The 16,151-nt window shown below is 43.4% G+C and overlaps 1 protein-coding gene across 1 annotated transcript in view; it reads left to right on the forward strand.

The window, feature by feature from the left end:
- LOC118362647 (all trans-polyprenyl-diphosphate synthase PDSS2) overlaps positions 1–15,892 on the forward strand; it is a 48,364-nt gene extending 32,472 nt beyond the window's left edge. Inside the window, exons 5-8 of the mRNA XM_035743160.2 lie at positions 3,480–3,653; positions 12,190–12,321; positions 14,528–14,560; positions 15,555–15,892. Of these exons, the coding sequence (XP_035599053.1) occupies positions 3,480–3,653; positions 12,190–12,321; positions 14,528–14,560; positions 15,555–15,710 (495 nt within the window). The 3' untranslated portion in view covers positions 15,711–15,892. The remainder of the gene's footprint in view (positions 1–3,479; positions 3,654–12,189; positions 12,322–14,527; positions 14,561–15,554) is intronic.
- The last annotated feature ends 259 nt before the right edge of the window (positions 15,893–16,151 follow it).

Here is a 16,151-nt window from a genome sequence, read left to right on the forward strand (position 1 = left end):
AATATATTATTTACATAAGTATTCAGCCCCTTTAGTTATGAGACTTGAAATTGAGCTCAGGTGCATCCTGTTTCCATTGATCATCCTTGATGTTTCTACAACCTGATTGGAGTCCACCTGTGGTAAATTCAATTGATTGGACATGATTTGGAAAGGCACTCATTTAATCCTTTTTAGAATAAGGCTGTAACAAAATGTGGAAAACGTCAAGGGGTCTGAATACACTGTAAGAAGGGCCTTCGTCAGGGAGGTGACCAAGAACCCAATGGACACTCATACAGAGCTCCAGAGTTCCTCTGTGGAGAAGAGAGAACCTTAAACAAGGACAACCATCTCTGTAGCACTCCACCAATCAAGCCTTTATGGTAGAATGCCCAGACAGAAGCCACTCCTCAGTAAAAGACATGACAGCCCACTTGGAGTTTGTCAAGTCACCTAAAGGACTATGACCATAAAAAACAAGATTCTTTGGGTGCCAAGCATCATGTCTGGAGGAAACCTAGCACCATCCCTACGGTGAAGCATGGTGATGGCAGCATCATGCCGTGGGGATATTTTTCAGCGGCAGGGACTGGGAGACTGTTCTTTGCCTCGATGCTGACTAAAGTACATAGAGATCTTTGATGAAAATCTGCTCAGGACCTCAGACTGGTTCGAATGTTCATCTTGCAACAGGACAACAACTCTAAGCACACAGCCAAGACAACGCAGGAGTGGCTTCGGGACAAGTCTCTGAATGTCCTTGATTGGCCCAGGCAGAGCCTGGATTTGAACCCAATCTAACATCTCTGGAGAGACCTGAAAATAGCTGCGCAGTGACGCTCCCCATCTAACTTGAGAGGATCTGCAGAGAAGAATGGGAGAAACTCCCCGAATACAGGTGTGCCAAGCTTGTAGCATCATACCCAAGAAGACACGAGGCTGTAATCGCTGCTAAAACGTGCTTCAACAAAGTACGAAGTAAAGGGTACTTACATACATTTATATTTTAGTTTTTTTGGCTTCAGAAGGTGTTCATATCCCTTGACTTATTCCACATTTTGTGGATTCAAAATTGATCAAATAGATTTGGGATAGGCCTCCCGGGTGGCGCAGTGGTCTAGGGCACTTCATCGCAGTGCTAGCTGTGCCACCAGAGACCCTGGGTTCGCGCCCAGGCTCTGTCGCAGCCGGCCGCGACCGGTAGGTCCTTGGCCAGTAGGGATATCCTTGTCTCATGCACGCTAACCAGGTCGCCAGGTGCACTGTGTTTCCTCCGACACATTGGTGCGGCTTGGTTGGGTTGTGTTTCGGAGGACGCATGACTCTCGACCTTCATCTCTCCCGAGCCCGTACGGGAGTTGTAGCGATGAGACAAGATAGTAATAACTAACAATTGGATACCACAAAAAGGGGGTAAAAAAATACAAAATATTTAATAGGATGTGTTGGCTGCAGAGTAAAGGAAAAGCAGCCAACAAGTACTCAGCATATATGAGAACTCCTTTTAGGCTGTTGGAAGAGCTACCTCATGCAGCTGGTTGAGAGAATGCCAAGAGCTGTCATCAAGGCATAGGGTGGCTACTTTGAAGAATCTCAAATATATTTTGATTTGTTTAACACCTTTTTGGTTACTAAATGATTCCAAGTGGGTTGTTTTATAATTTGTCATCTTCATTTTATTGTAAAAATTAAGAAAAACTTTTGACTGGTAGTGTGTGTGTGTGTGTGTGTGTGTGTGTGTGTGTGTGTAATGTACTGTATTAACAGTAACATGTCTGGAAACTAAATCAAGTATGTAAACATGAGTGATGGGAAAGGTCATAAGATTTTGCACCAAAATCATCACAAATCAAGAGATTGCAAAAACAACAGGTGGTACAGGAGGCATAAATAGCCTACATTGTCACCAGTTTGAGGAACCTTTCAATTATAATATACAATAGGCACAATGAGAGATGCGCATAGTAATATGTTGTATGGCTTCTTCGGGAATATGAACTCAGCCAGAAAAGGTAAGGAATTTATTCCGCAAAGTTTGGACACCTACTCATTCAAGGGTTTTCTTTATTTTTACAGTAATAGTGAAGACATCAAAGCTATGAAATAACACACATGGAATCATGTATTAACCATAAGTGTTAAACAAATCAAAATATTTTCTATTTGAGATTCTTCAAAGTAGCCACCCTTTGACTTAATGACAGCTTTGCACAGTCTTGGTATTCTCTCAACCAGTTTCACCTGGAATGCTTTTCCAACAGTCTTGAAGGAGTTCCCACATACTGAGCACTTGTTGGCTGCTTTCCCTTCACTCTGCGGTCCAACTCATCCCAAACCATCTCAATTGGGTTGAGATCGGGTGATTTGTGGAGCCCAGGTCATCTGATGCAGCACTCCATCACTCTCCTTGGTTAAATAGCACGTACACAGCCTGGAAGTGTGTTTTGGGTCATTGTCCTGTTGAAAAACAAATGATAGTGAGACTAAGCGCAAACCAGATGGGATGGTGTATCACTGCAGAATGCTGTGGTAGCCATGCTGGTTAAGTGTGCCTTGAATTCTAAATAAATCACTGACAGTGTCACCAGCAAAGCACCCTCACGCCACCACCTCCATGGTAAGAACCACACATGCAAAGATATTCCGTTCACCTACTCTGCATCTCACAGACACTGTGCTTCGAACCAAAAATCTCAATTTGGACTCAGACCAAACAACAGAATTCCACCAGTCTAATGTCCATTGCTTGTGTTTCTTGGCCCCAAGCAAGTCTCTTCTTATTATTGGTGTTCTTTAGTAGTGGTTTCTTTGCAGCTGGATGGAAGGTGGTCTACTAAGCTAACATATGGAATTATTTAACGATTTTCGGGATGGTCATAACACTGCTGTAGCTCGGCCACCTTCCACCGCAGATGCGGAAGGCCAACATAAACGGATGCGATGGTTTGAGACACAGCCCATGCAAAAAAATAATATTTTTAGCTTAAATTGACATTTATTTTATAATGTTACTTAGATTGACGCACAGGTGCATCAAGGCTCTTAAGGATTTTAAACTGCGCTTTGGATCGTATCAAATAGAGCAAAATACTTGAAATAGCTTATCTATTTACTACTGTGAAGTGTGTCCAATTAAATGAATGATGGGACGAATGGTAGCCTATCCTAACTTGTTCTAGGCTTATAGGCTATTTCGCCAATAGGAAACCATCACAGAAAAGGTGAGATTTATTCTGCAATGCTCATGGAAATAAAATAAATGATAGGAAATAGATGCCTATTTCTAATTATTTTAGAATGCAAAGATGAAAATGTTTTGCTCTTTCACTAACAGCAAATTATTGCATCTTATTCTATTAAGAGACTTGTTTTTTTTGTCATGAATAAGAGTGTCATCATATATTCCTGCAAAAGGCTACTACTGGAATAAAAATGTACTTGGGAACACAATGGGAACAGTCAGAACTGAACACATAACGTTTGATGTAAACTTTCAGGACAAGAGCCTGACTGATGACATCAACATGGTTACGTGGGAGGAGCAGAGGTTCTTGTCCCATGGTGCCTTGCTGGCGAAAAGCTGTCAGGCAGCAATGGAGCTCGCCAAACATGACAAAGATGCCCAAGGACTGGCCTACAAATACGGCAAGCATCTATCACTGGGCCACAAGGCAAGTACTGCATATTATGACTCGTGGGTTTCGTCTTTATAATAATTCAATAATGATGAGACGGAAGGGGCCTCCTGAGTGGCGCAGCGGTTTGAGACCATGCTAGAGGCATCACTACAGACCCGTGTTCGATCCCAGGCTGTCATACAAAGCACTGTGATTGGGCGGCGCACAATTGACCCAGCCACATCCGGGTTAGGGGAGGGTTTGGCCGGGGGGGCTTTACTTGGGTCATCGTGCTCTTGCGACTCCTTGTGGTGGGCCGGGCGCATGCAGGCTGACCTTGGTCTTCAGGTGAGCGGTGATTCCTCCGACACATTGGTGCAGTTGGCAAGCGGCTTAAGCGGGCGGGTGACGGGTCATGTTTCGGGGGATGCATGACTCGACTTTCGCCGCCCAAGCCCATTGGGGAGTTGCAGAGATGAGACAAGATCGAACTGGGGATGGGCAAAAAATTATGAGACCGAAGACAGGAATCAGTTCAACCATTATCTAGAACAGGGATGGGCAACTTTTAAAGAGTGGTTTGGGCCACTCATCATGAGGGTCTGCAGTGGCTCGGGGGTTTGTGTATCCGTACACACACATGCAGTCAGAGCCGACCCCAGAGCCGACCCTCCCTCCCCCACCTAGAGGAGAAACACTTTTTAGCTGCCCCCGTCTTGACAGCAGAGGTCTTTTTTTAAAATTGAGTTAATTTCCTGCAATTCTACTCATTTTGCCATGGGGCAGAGAGAACATGTTTGCAGTTTAATATCTGAGTATCTTTTTGTAGAGGGTACTATGCTGCATACAGACCCTGCTGTGCACTCAATGCTGCGGGGAAACTGAAGTGAGCTTTAGCCTATTGTCTGTTTGTTTGAGTCTTATAAAAAAAGAAAATGTAACATTGTCTATTTGCTGCTTTTCAATCAATCATATAGCTGTTCTTTAGGCTGTTGCCTAAGATAAATGTGTTCATACGGGCAGAATATTATATTTTGTAGCGTAGGCTACTGAATTTATGAAAATAACCAGTTCATGTGAAAATATTCAGATCTGGTAAAAGGCTGACATTTGGTTGTTTCAATCAAATAAAAAAGACTGTCACATGACAATAGAAATGGAAACTGATTTTAGAGACAAAGTAACAATAGCCTCTACAATTAAAGGGATCAGAGTCCATCTTATTGGGCTCTTACCATTATTTATATCTTTCAAATTCAAATTTAGTTTAAAAGCCCACTAGGCTACTCATTTGTTGCATTAAATGTTTTTGGATAATAGAAAGGAACATGCTGTTGGGTGTTAATGCAATAGCCTATCCTACACAATTGCACACAGTACCCTACTGTACCCGGTGTCCAATCCGATACATAGAAACATATGAAAACATAACCTTGATGCATTCTCTGTTAAATCTTCTAGACCCTTCTGTAACTCAAGCAGATAATCAACAAATGTAGGGGTATTGGATTGGATCCAACACGGATCATAACTGCCTTCACTGGCGCAACAAACGAGACATCAACATATTCTGGACATTCTTCTCAACGCTGTTTTGGCATCATGTGCTGTGTCACTTGACTGTCATTCAGAAACATATATTTTCTGGATCAGCTGATGATGGCCTAACTAAACAGCTGGATACTACATGCGCATCCAACAAGTTGGTCTAGCCTACCATAGCCTATGGAAGAACCACGAAAGTTAGGTGACTTTCGGTTAGAAGCATTCGATTTTGCAACCGCATTCTTCACTTTGGATTTACCAAGTTTAATTTATTCTGTCTAAGAGGAATGCAACACATTTTTATTTATACAATATTCTGCCCATATTTTTATTTTAGTGCATAAGGGAACCAATATATGAGAACCTTCAGACTGGTTTCAACATGTTTCCTCATGGAGCCATTGCATTTGATTTATTTTACTCAATATTCTGCCCATATGAATTAATTTATATAAAATATTTTACCCATTTTAACGAATTTATTTTCGGGCATAAGTGAACCAATATATGAGAGCCTTCAGACTGGTTTAAACCAGTGGCGGGTCTAGACCATTTCAACTGGGGAGGGCCAAGCTGGGGCCAGTTGTACTGTTAGAGGGGCCAGTTATTAGACGTTATTGTTTTCTTCACTGCATTGCAGGCAATAGACCAAGTTCATAATAATCATCGTTGCCACTGTCTAATAACGGATGTAAAAAAAGAACGATAGCAAAAATCATTTCAGCCTCCACGTTTAGGGGGGCCACAAGAGGGTCCAAAATTGTCACAGGGGCACTGGTTTAAGCAAGTTTCCTCACGGCGCAACCAAGTTGTTCCCCAGCCTGCGTGTGTGCGTGGGTGAAAAAGTTGCCGACAAAGGAGTTTGCTTCTGCTGTAAAATATTACTCATTACTGCGGTGGTTCGCAGAGTGACTAACAATGGGGGGCCCCCTGGTCAAGTAATTCGACCATGATTACTACAAATTGAGATCGCTGGCCGCTAGACTAACTTGCCAGTCAAAACAAAATGTAGTTGACATGGGCTAATTGAGTGACTGTCAGTGACTGACATAACAAGAGGAAAAACTGCTGATGCACAAAATCAAATTTAGAAATGGTTTATTCTGCTATTCTAAGTTAACTAAGTTAAGACCCGACTTCCCAAAAAACATTTAACATTATTACTGATCTACGGGCCTACAAAAGGGACCAGTTGCACATCCCTGATCTAGAATGTGCTTGGTCTCAACACATACAACCCCCATGATGCTCCGCTGCCAAACCCCAATATAACACATCTCTTCCCCTTCCTACCTAAATTGTTCCCATTATGAACAATAGTCCTGAGAAGCTGACTACTGGTGGATCTGTCGGTGTTGCGGGACCATTCTGAGCAATAACTCTAGCAGGAACCCACTTTGGTCCGTTGAGGTAGTTTCTCCAGGATTGAAAGCTCTGTCTTTTGTTCTCAGTTCACAACGTTCGACTTGACTCTCCTGTTGACGTCACACTCCTTTTCCTTCTGAGGTTTGAGTAGGTCGAAGCTTGTGCTTAGCACCCTCTTCATGAGTAGCAAAGCAGGGAAGCCTTGTTTGTTGCATGAGGCTTGTTCCTTTAGGATAGTAGGACGATGTTCAAGCGTTGGTGCAACGTCCCTTGACCATAACACTTTCAATGCATTTTTCATTGTCTGTATGAACCTCAACCCAAGCCAGTTTATAGATGGATGATACGGGGCGGGCCTGATGTGCTATACGCCATTCACCTGTATGAATGTAGCCATTTATTGGGACACTAGCTGTGGTCCGTTGTCGCCAACGAGTTGGAGTGGTGATCCGAACAGACTACACTCCCCCAAGTTTCTCGATGGTGTTCTCTGCAGTAGTAGACCTCATGATGGTAACATCTGGCTACTTGCTATGAGCATTCACAACCACAAACATGGTCTTCAAATGGACCTGTGAAGATGCGTTGCCACGCCTCTGGCCAATCCCACGGATGAAGAGGTGCAATTTGAGGTATATTTGCAAACCTTCTGACATGAGGAACACGCTTCTTCCTCCATCCAGTCCATCAGAGGTAGCTTTGTGCGATTACCTGAGTGTAGCTGGTGCATTTTCCACTTGTCTGGAGCAGAAGTCCACTTGGCGGGACTCTGGCTTGACCACAGGTAGTGGTAACCTGGAAGAACTGCAATGCAGATGGACTGGCAGAGGTCGATCTTGCTGAACTTTTGAATTGGTCTGATGAAACCAAGATTGAACTCTTTAGCCTGAACACCAAGGATCACGTCTGGAAGAAACCTGGCACCATCCCTACGGTGAAGCATGGTGGCAGCCTCATGCTGTGGGGATGTTTTCAGCGGCAAGGACTGGGAGACAAGTCAAGATCGAGTGAAAGATGAACGGAACAAAGTACAGAGAGATCCTTGATGAAGACCTGCTCCAGAGCACTCGGGACCTGAGACTGAGGTGAAGGTTCACCTTCCAACAGGACAATGACCCTAAGCACACAGCCAAGACAACGCAGGAGTGGCTTCGGGTCAAGTCTCTCAATGGCCTTGACCTTGAGGGGCCCAGCCAGAGCCCAGATTTAAACCCGATCGAACATCTGGAGAAACCTGAAAATAGCTGTGCAGCGACGCTCTGCATCCAACCTGACAGAGCTTGAGTGGATCTGCAGAAGAAAATGGGAGAAACTCCCCAAATACAGGTGTGCCACGCTTGTAGCATCATACTCGAGGCTGTAATTATTGTCAATGGGGCTTCAAAGTACTGAGTAAAGAGTCTGAAGACTTATGTAATAATTTTTTATAAAGTAAAAACAGTTTTTTAGACTTTGTCATTATGGGTTGTTATTTGTAGCTTGATGAAGACAAAAACATTTTTTTTAGCATGAGGCTGTTAAGTAACAATGTGGGAAAAGTCAAGGGGTCTGAATGCACTATATATACAAAACTAGGTGGACACCCCTTCAAATTTGTAGATCCGGCTATTTCAGCCACACCCGTTGCTGACAGGTGTATAAAATCAAGCACACAGCCATGCAATCTCCATCGTCAAACATTGGCAGGAGAATGGCCTTACTGAAGAGCTCAGACTTTCAACATGGCGCCGTCATAGGATGCCACCTTTCCAATAAGTCAGTTAGTCAAATTTCTGCCCTGTTAGGCCACACAAGCTCACATAACGGGACCGCCAAGTGCTAAATCGTGTAGTGCGTAAGAACCGTACATCTTCGGTTGCAACACACACTACCGAGTTCCAAACTGCATATGGAAGCAACGTCAACACGAGAAATGTTTGTGGCCGAGCTGACTCACACGAGACTAAGATCACCATGCACAATGCCAAGTGTCGGCTGGAGTGGTGTAAAGCTCGCTGCCATTGGATTGTGGAGCAATTGAAACACGTTCTCTGTATTGATGAATTGCGCTTTATCTGGCAGTCTGACGGACAAATCTTGGTTTGGCAGATGCCAGGAGAATGCTTCCTGCCCCAATGCAGTGTCAAATGTGAAGTTTGATGGTGGAGGAATAATGGTCTGGGGCTGTTTTTCATGGTTCGTGCTAGGCCCCCTGTTCCAGTGAAGGGAAATCTTAATGCAACAGCATACAATTACATTCTAAACAATTCTGGGAATCCAACTTTGCAGCACCAGTTGGAAGGTCCTTTCCTGGTTCAGCAGTGCCCAGGTGCACAAAGTGGGGTCCATACAGAAATGGTTTGTCAAGATTGGTGTGGAAGAACATGACTGGCCTGCACAGAGCTCTGACCTCAACCCCATCAAACGCTTTTGGGTTGAATTGAACCACCGACTGCGAGGTAGGCCTAATCGCTCAACATCAGTGCCCGACCTCACTAATGCTTGTGTGGCTGAATGGAAGTAAGTCCCCACAGCAATGTTCCAACCTCTAGTGGAGAAACCTTCCCAGAAGAGTGGAGGCTATTGTTGGGGACCAACTCCATATTAATGCCCATGATTTTGGAATGAGATGGTCAACGAGCAGGTGTCCACATGCTTTTGATTATGCAGTATATGTTCTTACGAACTCGTCTGTAATGCAGTGTATGTCCTTACGAACTCCTAGTCCGTAGTCCTTCAATCTCTGTAAGGTCGTATCCAAGTTCAGGAGATGGTCTTCTTCGTCTTTCCCGGTAACGAGGTGTCATCCAGGTAGCATTGTACTCCTGGCAAGATCTTGTCATTCACCCTCTAGAACAGCGCTGGCGCACTTGGGATTCCAAATGGTAGATGAGAGTACTTGAAGAGCCTCTTGTGTGTCACGATGGTCAGAAGCTCCTTTGACTTTTCATCCATGTGCACCCGCAACTAGGCCTGGCAGAGGTCGATCTTGCTGAACTTTTGAACACAGATAATCCTGTGAAAAGTTTGTATGTGTGGTAGCAGATTCTGCTTAGTTGACAACACACGGTTAACGGTAAAGTTAGTCTCCACATATCCTAATTCATCCACCTTTTTCAAAGGACTGGTACGATGGGTGTTTCCCATTCACTCACGCTGACTGGCTACAGTATTTTGTTCTTGACTACAGTGTCCAAGTCAGCCTTGACTTTTGGTCTTATAGCATAAGGTATGAGTTGTGCTTTCAGAAATGTTGGTGTGCTGTCTAGCTTAATGTGAAGCTTCAATGTAATGTATTTCATGCTACATAACTCTCCATTAAAGACCTCTGATTTTTCAGTTGCAACTCCCTGCGCTTTTCCTGATGAACTCAACTACTGAGCATCTTTAGCAGCTAGTTCCATGGACACACGGACTTCAATGTCCTTTGCCAGTGTCAGATTACATGCAGTCAATAGTCTCTTTTGTGTAGCTTCACGCCATAGCCCACATACTATGTCTCTAATGGTGTCATTTAGAACATCATTAAACTCAGTACTCTGATAGCTTCTTTAACGAAGCAGCAAACATTATCACTGATTCTCCCTCTTCCTGATTTTCTTCTGTGGAACCTAAACTTTTCAGCGAAAAGTGTCCTTTCAGTATATCCCCATATGTCTTATCTGGCCTGTGTGGCTGCAGCAGACCGCATAGTCAATTACATGTCTTTAGCCCCATTAAACTAAAAAATGTAGGCACAATTGTCCTCATCAATGCCATTTGCAAGAAATAAATATTCAAACCGTTCTGTATATGAGCTCCACACTTTCATTAAACTGTCCAATGTTCAACAATTCTAGCAATTGTTCATTTCTCAATTTGCTCCTGATTGTCACTTACTTTAATATTTTCCTCATCCACTTCACTTGACGTTTCATCCTTAACTTGGGGCGGCAGCGTAGCCTAGTGGTTAGAGCGTTGGACTAGAAACCGGAAGGTTGCGAGTTCAAACCCCCGAGCTGACAAGGTACAAATCTGTCGTTCTGCCCCTGAACAAACAGTTAACCCACTGTTCCCAGGCCGTCATTGAAAATAAGAATGTGTTCTTAACTGACTTGCCTGGTTAAATAAAGGTAAAATAAAATAAAAACTTCTCTAGGGTAGGGGGCAGCATTTGGAATTTTGGATGAAAAGCGTGCCCAAATTAAACTACTCAGGGCCAGAAGATAGGATATGCATATAATTGGTAGATTTGGATAGAAAACACTAAAGTTTCCAAAACTGTTAAAATAGTGTGTGAGTATACCGAACTGATTTGGCAGGCGAAAACCTGAGAGAAATCCATTCAGGAAGTGGGATTCTTTGTTGTTGTAGTAGTTTTATTCAATGCCATTACAGTATCTATTGACTTTGGACTCAAATTGCAGTTCCTATGCCTTCCACTAGATGTCAACATCTTTAGAAATTGTTTCAGGCTTGTATTCTGAAAAATTAGGAAGTAAGAGCAGTCTGAATGCGTGGACCCTGCCGTGTCAGAGCTTTTTCATGCACGGGACCGAGAGTGCCTTTCTTGTTTACCTTTTATATTGATGAGGTTATTGTCCGGTTGAAATATTATCGATTATCGAACCTGAGGATTGATTATGAACATCGTTTGAAATGTTTCTACGAACTTTATGGATACTATTTGGATTTTTTGTCTCCCTGTTGTGACTGCGTTTGAGCCTGTGGATTACTGAAGAAAACACGCAAACAAAACTGAGGTTTTTGGATATAAAGAGATTTTATCGAACAAAAGGAACATTTATTGAATAAATGAATGTCTTCTGAGTGCAACCATATGAAGATCATCAAAGGTAAATGATTAATTTTATCTCTATTTCTGGCTTGTGTAACTTCTTTGTATGTAATGATTTGTCTGCTGGGCTATGTGCTCAAATAATCGTAAGGTATGCTTTCGCCGTAGAAGTTCATCTTTAAACCTATGTAAAATAGTTGTATCTTTTCTGAATTATTATAATAACTATTTCTGTATTCGAATTTGGCGCTCTGCAATCTCACTGGATGTTGGCCAGGTGGGACGCTAGCGTCCCACATACCCTATAGGTTAATTTCCCCAGTTCTTCCTCACATGCCTATTCCTCCCCTTTTGATCACTTTGTTTCCTCGATTCGAAGTCCGTCTCAAATCCTTTTCTGCCATCCATGACAATGCAAACTCTCTCTCTCTTAGCTAGCTTGACTATGCACTTGCCTCTACTAGCAAAACATTGTCCTAACATTAGCCTTAAACTTGTTAAAACCGACTTCTTCCAGACAGAATAGTTCCCATAGGTTCAGTCTCATTGCCAATGTTTAGTTGTTTCATAATGAGACGGGAATCAATTCAACCATTTATCTAGAACATGCTCAGTCTCAAAACATAAAGCCCCATGATGCTATGTGGCACAACCCCAATACACCACACTGCAGGAAACCTGAAAGATTGGCTTTGCTGAAAAGGAATCATGCTGAAATGTGAAAAGGACATAATAGTACAGCTGATTCAAATAGTCAACTCCTCATCAAGCGTTGATTATTTTAATCAGCTGGGTAACACAACATGCACCCCTTGGGGTCCCCAGGACCAAGTTTGGGAAACTCTGTAGTTGGTGAGATATAACATGTAAGGATCATGATTAGGCTGGCATGACTGACTAATGCTGTCGTTTCCCACTCTTTAGTTGAACTCTGACCTGCAACCATTTGTGAAGAACAGTTCAGCAGGCCCAGTAACATTCAGTTTGAACTCTGCTCCTGTGGTTTTCCACCGGCAGATTGTGGGGCAGGAGAGATGGCGTTATCAGCTGCAACAGGTACTGAACCACTTATCCCGTGCCATTACTTTTTTCCTAACAGTTTAATTGGTCTGTCTGTCTGTACACACACACACACATACAGTGGGGGAAAAAGTATTTAGTCAGCCACCAATTGTGCAAGTTCTATAATTTTCATCATAGGTACACTTCAACTATGACATACAAAATGAGGGGGGAAAAATCCAGAGAATCACATTGTAGGATTTTTAATGAATTTATTTGCAAATTATGGTGGAAAATAAGTATTTGGTCACCTACAAACAAGCAAGATTTCTGGCTCTCACAGACCCGTAACTTCTTCTTTAAGAGGCTCCTCTCTCCTCCACTCGTTACCTGTATTAATGGCACCAGTTTGAACTTGTTATCAGTATAAAAGACACCTGTCCACAACCTCAAACAGTCACACTCCAAACTCCACTATGGCCAAGACCAAAGAGCTGTCAAAGGACAACAGAAACAAAATTGTAGACCTGCACCAGGCTGGGAAGACTGAATCTGCAATAGGTAAGCAGCTTGGTTTGAAGAAATCAACTGTGGGAGCAATTATTAGGAAATGGAAGACATACAAGACCACTGATAATCTCCCTCGATCTGGGGCTCCATGCAAGATCTCACCCCGTGGGGTCAAAATGATCACAAGAACGGTGAGCAAAAAAAGCCTACCATCAGTAACACACTACGCCGCCAGGGACTCAAATCCTGCAGTGCCAGACGTGTCCCCTTGCTTAAGCCAGCACATGTCCAGGCCCGTCTGAAGTTTGTTAGAGAGCATTTGGATGATCCAGAAGAAGATTGGGAGAATGTCATGTGGTCAGATGAAACCAAAATATAACTTTTTGGTAAAAACTCAACTCGTCGTGTTTGGAGGACAAAGAATGCTGAGTTGCATCCAAAGAACACCATACTTACTGTGAAGCATGGGGGTGGAAACATCATGCTTTGGGGATGTTTTTCTGCAAAGAGACCAGGACGACTGATCCGTGTAAAGGAAAGAATGAAAGGGGCCTTGTATCGTGAGATTTTGAGTGAAAACCTCCTTCCATCAGCAAGGGCATTGAAGATGAAACGTGGCTGGGTCTTTCAGCATGACAATGATCCCAAACACACCAACCGGGAAACAAAGGAGTGGCTTCGTAAGAAGCATTTCAAGTTCCTGTAGTGGCCTAGCCAGTCTCCAGATCTCAACCCCATAGAAAATCTTTGGAGGGAGTTGAAAGTCCGTGTTGCCCAGCAACAGCCCCAAAACATCACTGCTCTAGAGGAGATCTGCATGGAGGAATGGGCCAAAATACCAGCAACAGTGTGTGAAAACCTTGTGAAGACTTACAGAAAATGTTTGACCTCTGTCATTGCCAACAAAGGGTATATAACGAAGTATTGAGAAACTTTTGTTATTGACCAAATACTTGTTTTCCAGCATAATTTGCAAATAAACTCATTAAAAATCCTACAATGTGATTTTTCTGGATTTATTTTTCTCATTTTGTCTGTCATAGTTGAAATGTACCTATGATGAAATTTACAGGCCTCTCTCATCTTTAAGTGGGAGAATTGCACAATTGGTGGCTGACTAAATATTTTTTTGCCCCACTGTGTGTGTGTGTGTGTGTGTGTGTGTGTGTGTGTGTGTGTGTGTGTAAAATCTCCACAAGTTAAAGATCTACACCGAGTGTACAAAACATTAGGAACACCTTCCTAATATTGAATTGCACCTCCTTTTGCCCTCAGAACAGCCTCAATTCGTCAGGGCATGGTCTCTACAAGGTGTCAAGCGTTCTACAGGGATGCTGGCCCATATAGTCTCCGATGCTTCCCACAGTTGTCAAATTGGCTGGATGTCCTTTGGGTGGTGGACCATTCGTGAAACATACGGGAAACTGTTGAGTGTGAAAAACCCAGCAGCGTTGCAGTTCTTGACACAAACCGGTGCGCCTGGCACCTACTAACATACCACGTTCAAAGGCCCTTAAGTCTTTTGTTTTGCCCATTCAACCTCTGAATTGTACACATACACAATCAACGTCTCAAGGCTTAAAAATCTTTATTTAACCTGTCTCATCCCCTTCATCTACACTGTTGAAGTGCATGTCACAAGTGACATTAAGGGATCATAGCTTTCACCTGGTCAGTCTGTCATGGAAAGAGCATGTTTTATACTCACTGTATACTAAATGTATTTCCCTTTTTCTTGCTCTGTGAACAGGCAAAAACTATTGGAACTATTGACTATACAAAGGTAAGCAGGGTGGATGTACACACATACAGTGGATGTTTATTATTGTGGAATGTTAGCAAGGTGGGTTGCAAGACTAAGATGCTTAGAAACGGTTGCCATCCGCTCTAACCAATTTTAAGTTTGAAATTTCCTTCCCAAAGTCAGTTGGAGGGAAAGGAGGGGACAGACTGGGCGCAGGAAGAAACAAAGGTGGTGGTGGTGGGGGAATCTCTGATCACGTCTGAAACCAGATCATGGGGGATTAGGTACCTCGGTCTATTTGTGGAGGAGACAGCGACAGTGGCATTGTCAGAATCTCCTTCATAAGGACAGGAGGGGGGATTTGGAGAGAATGTATCCTCCTTAACTGCACCCCAGTTATTGTAGTTACTCCATCTTCCATTTCCATATAGATTAGTACATAGAATAGAATACATTTGTTCTGCTTGCCTGGGCTTTTACTCTGAAATGTATACTGTGTCAAACACTAGGTGTACCCTGTGCACTGCTCTTAGTCTTAATGTAATGCAGTCTGAAACCATGAAGATGGTCAGACCATATTTTGGAAATACCTGCCACCTGTTGTTCGACATAGGAAAGAAAGTGGTGGACAGAGGACAGGGCCTTTCTGGGAAGTAATGGAGTGTGGAGAAGACCCTTGGAGTGTGCTGTGTCCCTGTGTTGAAACTGACGAGTGTGCACACACATTAGCGCAGTGGAGCAACGCTCCTTGCCTGCTGTTTTTTTAAGCGAAGGCCCACAGGGGCTTTTGGGTCTCAGAATTCATTAGGTAGAATGCCCTGAGCAACAAATATGTCCTGACAGAGCTAGAGCAGCAGGGGGGAAAGACACCTAAGATTACTCAGTGTGTCCGGGATGAGGGGTTCTAATGACCAATGTACAGTTTTGTTATGACCACTGCACGTTCTGTTCTCCGCAGTCACAATAGGCTGCTCATTTCAACATTTGCTTACATAAAAAAATGCTGTCGTCTTATGGTCTCTTCCTGCAACAGCTGCGGTCCATGATCAAGTTGGAGGAAGGTGTCACCTCAACAATGGACCTGTGTCGTTACCACGGCAACAAAGCTCTGGAGTCCATCCAGTGTTTCCCTTCCTCTGAGGCACGCTCAGCTTTGGAGAACATCGCTAGCACTGTCACAAAGTTCTGATCCCCCCGCATTACTCTGTGTCCTCAGGATGAATTGCACAAACACACAAAAACAATCTTTGTTCTATTTAAGCCAATCAGTGAGCAGAACTCAGTCCTATAGACGTTTACCAGAAATGAAACTACAGATTGCCCTTTTCAAAACGCCATTTAACTGTTTGCTATTAAAACGGTTCCCATCCAGTCGTCTTGAGTTGTTTTGTGTTTGCTACTATTATAACTTTGATATGTCACTGTGCAATAGCAAAATAAAATCTAGGTGGGGAAAAATGTCAAAGCTTTCCTTGTCCCTGCCACGAGAAGCACACTTGAAGCTCCGCAAGCAGTAATTATTAATGAGGTCCAATCCCGTGACCTGCAGCAAATGGACAGGAAATGCAAGGGTATTGATTGGGCCGCTGTGCGCTGCGGGCTGGCGCCAGGGTGGTGGCCTGTGGTTTCC

This window comes from Oncorhynchus keta, chromosome 29 (genome assembly GCF_023373465.1).
Source record: "Oncorhynchus keta strain PuntledgeMale-10-30-2019 chromosome 29, Oket_V2, whole genome shotgun sequence".
NCBI classification, from domain to species: domain Eukaryota; kingdom Metazoa; phylum Chordata; class Actinopteri; order Salmoniformes; family Salmonidae; genus Oncorhynchus; species Oncorhynchus keta.